Genomic DNA, 9,101 nt, shown 5'->3' with positions numbered 1-9,101 from the left:
AATAATTATGGAAGATACTGTAATATTCTATTTAAAATATGTGTATACTGCAATTAAATGTGTTATTTGAATGTGTAAATATCTGAAAGTTATGTTATTATTTCATGTTGAATGAATTCATTTAATAATGTTCACAGAAAAAAGTTTTCTCCACAGCATCACTTACAAAAGTGCATGAGAACAAAATTATCCAAAAACTTTAATTAGTAAGACAGACCATAACAAAATACTGGAATTCATTAAAAAAAAAATCCCTCTTTGAATTCACCATCATGCAGTGTCTGAACAACAACTAAACAACACTGGGGAGTATTTGCATAGAAAATAATTATTCAGATGAAGAAAGAAAACCATCTCTGAAATGTGTGAAATTTGGGAACCAGAGCAGTTTGGACTGAGAGTCCAGCTGATGTACTTTGAATACACAAATGGAAAAGACAAACTTTATTTAAAAATGACTCCTTGTTGGTTGCTCACTGCCTCTGGCTCTCTGGACTCTTGCCCTTGAACTGTGGGAGCTCCATCTGGGGTCTCCCTCCTTCCCCCTCTGGGGTGTGTGCGCGGTTGCCATCGGGATGTGTGGCCTCCTATCTTCTGAGCTCCTAGTGGGCCGTGGATGGACCGGGTCCCGTTAGTCCTCCCCTGTTTGCCTCTGCATAATGGGGGGGCATGGTTGCAGTTTCTTGCCCTCATTGGTGAGTACATTCCATGACAGAGGCACATACACATTATTGCAAGCAACAGCAGGATTGTATTTATTTGTGCATGTGTACAGATATGTGGATGTATGTATGTATGTTGTTCTTTGATTATTTTTTTCTCCCCTTTGTTTATTTTTTTGTTTCTTTTCTTTCTCTTTTTTCTTACTCTTTCATTTCTACCTGTCAGGGCTGGCATAAATAAATAAAGTTAAATTAAAATACAAACATTAACAAGAGTAGTCTATTGAAAACGTGCAGAGCAATTCTTGTAAAAGCAAATATGTTTGGTACACCAGAGCAAAACTGCCAGACATGACACGCTTAAAAAAAAAAAAAATGACTCCTGTTCGTACTGTACCGTTATTTCCTGCTGTCAGCATATTGAAGCAGTCAATTCAGCATTTGCATGAAGAGCGTCTCATGCAGTGGGAGTTTGTTGATAAAACTGTGCTATGTGATTGGTGGCTTCATGGGCAGTGGCAGAGCAAGAACAAGTTTAAAAAAAGGCGTTCCAGGACAGCATTCACTGCAAGTTGAGTGACAGCAATGGCTCATCTGAAGCTCCTTCTTCTTCTCCTGTGGGTTGGTGAGTGAATTATGGTACTCATTTCCATGTTTATTTTAATTTTATTTGAACTCTTCCTCAGGTTATGACACAGCTGTGTTAATAAAACCATATTTCATTTGGCTAGGTTAAGTTTTGCTGATCCATCAGATACAGTTTTTGTTCTTCTCCCCTTTGAAATCAATCAGCGTATATTTTTCTACTAGAGTGTCAGAAAGAGACCAAGTTTGCCAAAGCTGTATTTTTTAAAGTAACTTCTCTTTGTACTGCAGTGCTGTTTCTTGTAGTCAGTATGTTGAAGAAAAAGACTGTAATTAATGAGAAGCACCATTTCTCTTTTTATGATAAAGGCATGTTCCACATTTGCATAAAGAATGTTCCAACCAGTGAAGTTTTGTTCATAAAAATCCTGTTGTGGGATTTGTGGCTCTGTGGCCACCAGCACAGCGAGAACAGATTTAAAAAGGGTCCCAGTACAGCAGTCACTGCTATTCTTTTTCCTATATTCATTTTAACTTTTTACTTATCAGGTTATGACATATTGTTGGTAATTTTTTTAGGGTCCCCTTTGTTCCTCTTGGCCAACATTTCAAACCCAATTAAATCCACATTTCTAATAAATCACTGGGATGAGCAGGTTCCAGTGCAGGCTGTTTATTAGACATCTTAGTTACACAAAACACAGACAGACCCAAACACAGACAGTAACATAGTTAAGACAAGATACACACACACACACACACACACACACACACACACACACACACACACACACACACACACACACACACACACACACACACACACACACAGACAGAAAGAAGAAGAGAGAAAAATGCAGAGAGAAGAAGCGCACAGAAAAGGGAATAGCAAAAAAGTAAGTGTGTGAGACAAAGAGTGAGCCAACAGTCATATGTTAAAGATGCTAAGCGCTCACTCACCTTTGACCCCTCCCGGGGTGCTGCCGGTGTTGTGCCAAAAAGTGATCGTCTGCATTTAAATGTCTGTAAATGACTTGTTGAACTATAATCTGTGAAACATGTGTCAAACACGTCTCTCATGAATGTTATCAGGTCATTATGAATCACAAACAGCATTTCTCTCACAAGGTAGAAGCTGCACTCAGTTTTTGTTGCAGAAGGCTGCAGAAATTAAACAAATATAACATCATAAATCTATAAAGATATTTTGGCCAAAAAGCACTGGATTGATTATAATGTAGGTACAATAACACAGGTTATTTACAGGTAAATAAAAACAGGTTATTTCTTCATTTTATATATAAGCCCTTCATAAGTCATATTGACTGCACTCTATTTACCAATATAAACAAAGACATTACACATAAAAGCACATAGAAACTTCGGAATCACTTTATGGCAGACGATCACTTTTTGGTGCAACACCGGCAGCTGTTGAATGTAAGTAATAAAGTAATTTGTAATATAACTGAGTTACTTTTAAAATTAAGTATTCGGTAAAGTAACTAAGTTACTTTTTATAGGAGTAATCAGTAATCGGATTACTTTTTCAAGGTAACTATGCCATCGCTGGTCTCAACCCATGAAACTTGAACCCCAACCAAAAGTGATAAAATTCCCAACAATATTTGTTTACATATTTATGTTAAATAAGGATTGTTACGCTACTGTTGTTGCTCTTCTAATTCTTTCCTTAGACATTCATCTCTTACAGTATGACTGTATTTTTTTTCTTTTCTGGCAAATCTTTCCAGTTACATTTCTGCTGTTTGCAACCATAATAACTGGAAAGAATATGTTGTTCTTCAGATGACAGAAACAACCATTTATGATTAAATTACTTTCTTTTTCAGGCATCACAGTGAGCATGGGGATAGATTTGCACAAGAGAATCTATGGGGGTCAAAATTGTCCAAAAGGAGACCATCTGTATTATGTGAAAGTAACTGCAGAAAATAAAACACATGAAACTTACTGTGGCGGCTCACTGATCCATCCACAGTGGGTTCTGACTGCAGCTCACTGCTGGAAACGAGGATGGTGAGAAAATGACAGTTTCACTTAAAAATATGTTTGTTTGTTTTTTCTGGAATTTAAAAATAAAGACAGCATTTCTTATGCTCATGATCAGTAAGTACAGACTAAGGGGCTCGACACACGGGGAGCGACGTCGCTCGCTCTCCATTCATTTCCTATGGAGCTTGTGCGATTAGGCGACAATCGCTTGCCCTCCTCCAGCTAAGCGACCGGCGACGTTCGTGCATGTGAAATTTCGAGCTCGTACACATAGACGTGCACACGCGACCAGGCGACGCGACACAAGAAAGTTGGAAAATGTTCTACTTTTGTCGCTGTCGCGTGGCACTAAACCAATCAGCAAGAGTTTCATTGACTGACCAATGAGCGAAGAGTATGCTACACACTGCAGTCTGCAACCACTTTCAGCAGGAAGGAAAGCATCGTTTTAGCTGTGTTTGACTTTCCTATATTATATGACACTTCACGCAGTGATTATCGAGTTAAACATAAAAGGCAGCCGTATGGGAACGTGTTGGTGCAAGACTAACGTTAAACAGACGGATAGAGAGGACTTTTGTGCTAATATAGGATGAACGCGAGGTTGTCTTTTTCTTTTGTAGAGGAGACTTAACAGCAAGATTTCTGTCAGTTCCAATAAAATCTTCAGACTCCTCATCTTTATTGCCGTGTCTGACACGGACTGCTTTGAAAATGTCTAAATCCCTCCAGTTTCATAACCAATCACATTTCTTGGAGACGAGTGACGTAAGAGCGCGATTCGCAAAGGTGCCGTCGCTATCGCGTCCCGTGTGTTCAGTTTCACCCCAGTGGCGATGCGACCCATTCGTCGCTGTCGTTTGTCGCTCCCCGTGTGTCGAGCCCATAACACCCATGTCCCCTTGTGCAGGGATATGTATGCATTTTTAGGAATTCATCCACGGCCACTATTTGGAATTCGTCTACTTCCAAGTCAGAGACAAAAGGTGAAAGTCACATCTGAAGTGTTCTATCAGGACAACACTGGACGTCACGACATCATGCTACTGAAACTCCCTGCCCCAGCTAACATTCAGCCTGTTGCTTTACCTGACTGCTTAAATCCTCCCAAACTGTAAGTTGCGCCTTTACATAATATGTCTAAAATATTAATTCTTGGGCTGCAGAGAGAAAGAGAGAGATGCCAGGCAGTCTGTCTGTTGCTGGCTGTCTTTTACAAATTTTATTTATGGTATTTACTTGTCAACAATATTTCCAACTGGTTACCTGCTTAGTGAACTACGACCATACATTTAGATCTTTTATTCTTTTGATTATTTTGCATAAAGTTGCTTTCAAGTTCACATTTTATTCAGATTAAAAAGAAATGTTTTATTGACAATGATTCTACTGATAAAAGCAGTAAAAGGCCAAAACAGGGGTGCATACTCTTTATAAGCACTTTATGGTACAGAATATTAGATAAGCATACAAATCTGAATGCTGGTTTAACCTAAAAATGGTAACATCTATGTCAAAGGATGAGTGCTAGTATCATATAACCCATTTCCATAATAACTCACAATGACACCAGTAAGCAGTATCTGCAACATATGGACATATACCTCATCTGAATGTATTTCTGATGAAACTATGACTTTGCCATCAATACAACTTATAAATAAAATAGATTAAAGATAAGAAATAATTTATCCCAAAAGTTGGTAAATTACTGCATTACAACAGCCAAAAAACACAAGAACCCCCAACAAACACCAGACAAACAAAAAATACTTCACTCAATCGATATGATCACAGTAAGAAAAGAAAAGCTTGGAAAGTTGAAATTCAATTCAATTCAATTTTATTTATATAGCGCCAAATCACAACAAACAGTCACCTCAAGGCGCTTTGTATTGTGGGTAAAGACCCTACAATAATACAGAGAAAACCCAACAGTCAAAACGACCCCCTATGAGCAGCACTTGGCGACAGTGCAAAGGAAAAACTCCCTTTTAACAGGAAGAAACCTCCAGCTAACCAGGCTCAGGGAGGGGCAGTCATCTGTCGCGACCAGTTGGGCTGAGGGGAGAGAAAGACATGCTGTGGAAGAGAGCCAGAGATTAATATCAATTAATGATTAAATGCAAAGTGGAGTATAAACAAAGTAAATAAGGTGAATGAGAAGAAATGGTGCATATTACGCTAAAGAAGGAGTTCAATTAAAATCTAATTATGGTAAACAGAGGAGCTTAAATGTGGTGTGACTTGATAAAGATTTTCTGTATCCATCCTTGTGTCAGCAGAGATATTACAAAAAATGTTGAGCTGAATGTCAGTAGGTGGTGCAGTGGTCCTTTAAATATCCTGAAGCCAGGTGCAGTCACACTTTAGTCCAGGAAGTGTGAGGGTGTCAACATCGGGCTGCACGCTGCATCAAACTGCTCTCTCTGCATTATCTTTAGTCTTAATCAGCTAACCAAGCTCATTCATATTATTGTCTCAACACCTCCCATTCCCCATGATGTTTCCTGGAACAGCTCCAACTCCCAAACTCTGCTCCCTTCATAGCTCCTCCAGGATTACAGGCCTCGCTCTGAGCAGTAGAACTGTCAGAGTGAAAGTGTAATGCATGTAAAGTGCAAGTGAATGAAATAAATGCAATCTAAACTAATTTTCCATAAAATATATTGATCTGATTCTTGCAGTTTTAGAACAGTATTAACCAAAACAATGATTTCAAGATTGAAAATACAATTTCTGTTTCTTTTAAGCAGTGAATCACATTCAGTGAGCTGAAGGAACATAAAACAGGACAATTTAACAAAAAAAAAATCTAATACAGTTTTAATAAACATCCTTAGAACAGTGTAAATTAAAACATTATTATTAATAACCTTAAAAGCATGTACTCTGTAGTTTGTTTGTAACTGGCAGCATCGAACACTAGGGGGCAGTGTTGCGTTGCTGTCTGAGGTCTTTTGAAACAGTGTAGCGGTTTCTCACACAGCTTCACCTGCTTTCAAGGTCCACAGAGGTGAAAGCTCCAGAGATGCTTGTAGTACAAAAAAGAACTTTGTTTGGCCAAAGATGAAGGCCACAAGCCAAAACACAGCTGACTTTCAGAGATGAAAATATGAAATATGAAAATAATTTGATTGACTGATTGATTTTGCACTTACATCCACATGAATGGATGTGAAATTAATTGATGGCTTTTTTTTTTTTTTACATTTTTTGTCTTTTTATAGAGGAGATGTCGTTCAGGTCGCAGGCCTTGGTCACTATAGGGTAGATAAATATGGGAATACACGTAAGACCAATTTTGTTTCATTTCACAGTTTATGTTAAAATTTGATTTTGGTTCCTGTGTTTATTTTATGGTCACATTTATGTTTTATTTTGATACTGTATGAAAAACAGAGTATTTCTTTAATTTTATAGTGGATATTCTATATGAAAAGTTTCCTCGTTTTGTTTTGAAGAATAATTTGAAAATATCTAGAAATAAGAAAAATTCTCTCAACATTTTACTTCATTAAAGATGATGAATTACTTTTGTCCCTTTCCTTTTTTCTCTAGTCACTGGTGAACCATCTGATCTTCAGTGTGCAAACATGCGTGTTGTTGACTGTTTGGTTACCTTAAAAGCTGTATATGGTTCACATGTGCCATATGGCAACAGGATGTGTCTGAAAGAACCTCAAGCAGATATATGTGAGGTGAGTTAGCACAGCTGCTAGCAATACTGCATATCACCTGTGTAGCTATCAGACATTTTGGAACAAACTTATAACACATAATATTTTTCTCCCTCAGGGTGATTCTGGTGGTGGAGTGTTCTACAATAACATGATTTATGGTCTACACAGTGGTGCTGGTATAAATGTCTGTACTGAACCAACTATTTCTGTGAATGTCTGTTCTTACCTTAACTGGATAATTCAAAACATTGCACTAAATAGTGGAAATTAACTTAATAAAAACAACATTCAGAATAAACAGTCATCTCTACAACTCGTGTGGTGTGTTCTGTCTGTACTCTAGAAGATCTTCACGTTTACTGCAAATTGTCAACCTTTTTTGTCTGGAATATTGTAAAGAAAATATTTTGCAAGATTTGCACGTTGTGCGTGTGCTTTAATGGTGTCAGGTGTGTAGTAGCTCATCCTCTCAGACTTACACTGAAGATGCAGAAATGATGAGTTTTTCTGAGTCGTCTTGACTGCTTCTCAGAGGACGCTAAAAAAAGCTAACTAAGTAAGCAGAACAACACTAGGGATGTGCATGACTGGTTGACTAGATGACTAATCGTCGCTATTGTCACTAGTCAGTATCAGATTAATTATTAAGGTTTTAATTGTGCTGGCTGGTGGATAAATATGAGGAGGATGAGGGAAAATCAATATGTGTTCAACTCTTCTGATAGAAATAGCTGGGCACTGTGCAAAGGGTTCTTTCTCATCATGTTTCTCCTCCTCCTCTTCATCTTCCTCCTCCACAACTGCTCTCTCCTCCCTGATTTCCACCTTATCCTCTTCCTCCTCACCTCAAGTCACATATCCTGAGCTGAAGTCAGGGCTCTAATACATGAAAGTTTGCGTAAACATGTATTTATTCCCAATACTGCTGCAATAACTTATTGTCAGCGGGTTAGACTCTCCTGTCTGTGGACAGCTGATAGTGATCCAGCTCAACAACAACAGCTGTTTATAAACTAACATGCCAGCTGATGTTAGGCACGAGTTTCTGAAAAATCACACTTTCCCTCTGATGAACAGCATGATTATATTCTCACATTGTATGAGTTTATCAGCTAAGTGTCCAGTTCCAACACTTTAAAAAAGTTTCACTAGCTACCAGCAAGCTAACAACTGCAGAAACATCAGCGCTTACCAACAGAAAAGTTCAATAATTAATAACCTCAGTTTCGCTGTCATTGGACAGAAATGAGCTTCACTGACTCATCGACTTGTATCTGTCTCCTTTCACAAATGGCTGTGGCCATTATGGAGCTCAGTCTAATGTTTTTGATCTCTCTTAAATGCTAAAACATCTTTGTCTTATAGCAGCCACCGTAGTCAGGATTATGCACTTGAATTGGGAGTGGTAAGAAAACAGAATCCAGTTGGCTGTGATCTACAACCTACTGACATCTAGCAGTGAGATTTTACACACTGTAACTTTAAGGTCACACACTACTAAGCTGAATTACCAGAAACTTGATGCAGAGCAGGAGAACGAGCAAAGGAAGCACCAAACATCTTTCTAGTTATACTTCTGCTTATCTACTTGTAGCTTTGTTAGAATATTTCACTGCCTAAATGTTCATGATAAGATTCATTCATCAGAGAATTGAGTGGTTTATGGAGTGGACTCAAACATTTTGACCTAGGTGTAACTCCTACTGTTTTTCCTGCTCTGTGACATCATCTGACCTTTAGGGGTTCTCTGCCATTTTATTTATACAAATTTTCTCCTGTTTTGTCTCCAGCTTGGAAGCTTAGGCATTGTACACCTTATTTGGCTCTCTCAGCATAGTTTGCAGCCCCATATGTTGTTAAAAGCAGGGTGATTAACACTGACTACATTATCCATACTCCTGAACAGAGGTGCCAAACACGTGCACAGACTCTTACCTCACAGATGGCCAAAACGAGGGTGTGAATAAACTATTAAAGTCATATCCACTCTTTTGGGAGATGTACCTTCTAGGACCACCATGTTGGAGAATGATATTGATGTAATGATCATCCTTTAAAACAACATGCATTTTCTTGTCCACTGAAATGACACATGATGAAGAAAGAGGTAGAATTTGTCCTTAAAAATGTCCTGCATTTTAACTCCAAAGTCAAA

At 38.2% G+C, this 9,101-nt stretch overlaps 1 protein-coding gene across 1 annotated transcript; it reads left to right on the top strand.

The window, feature by feature from the left end:
• The first annotated feature begins 1,244 nt into the window (after nt 1–1,244).
• On the top strand, nt 1,245–7,217 carry LOC115791441 (anionic trypsin-1-like). Its single transcript, XM_030745888.1, has 6 exons — nt 1,245–1,287; nt 3,101–3,287; nt 4,174–4,377; nt 6,494–6,555; nt 6,825–6,964; nt 7,062–7,217. Exons 1-6 carry the CDS (start codon nt 1,248–1,250, stop codon nt 7,215–7,217), a joined length of 789 nt encoding a protein of 262 aa, XP_030601748.1. The 5' UTR covers nt 1,245–1,247.
• Nucleotides 7,218–9,101: the final 1,884 nt, after the last annotated feature.

The sequence above is a fragment of the Archocentrus centrarchus genome, chromosome 1 (genome assembly GCF_007364275.1).
Source record: "Archocentrus centrarchus isolate MPI-CPG fArcCen1 chromosome 1, fArcCen1, whole genome shotgun sequence".
Taxonomy (NCBI): Eukaryota; Metazoa; Chordata; class Actinopteri; order Cichliformes; family Cichlidae; genus Archocentrus; species Archocentrus centrarchus.
This window is presented reverse-complemented; position numbering and strand designations above follow the sequence as displayed.

What these genes read in the sequence shown, in the direction of transcription:
- LOC115791441 (XM_030745888.1), top strand. Translation starts at nt 1,248, where the DNA reads ATGGCTCATCTGAAGCTCCTTCTTCTTCTCCTGTGGGTTG. An exon ending in AGATAAATATGGGAATACAC is followed by an intron (nt 6,556 to 6,824) that starts GTAAGACCAATT and finishes TTTTTTCTCTAG; the next exon opens with TCACTGGTGAACCATCTGAT. An exon ending in CTCAAGCAGATATATGTGAG is followed by an intron (nt 6,965 to 7,061) that starts GTGAGTTAGCAC and finishes TTTCTCCCTCAG; the next exon opens with GGTGATTCTGGTGGTGGAGT.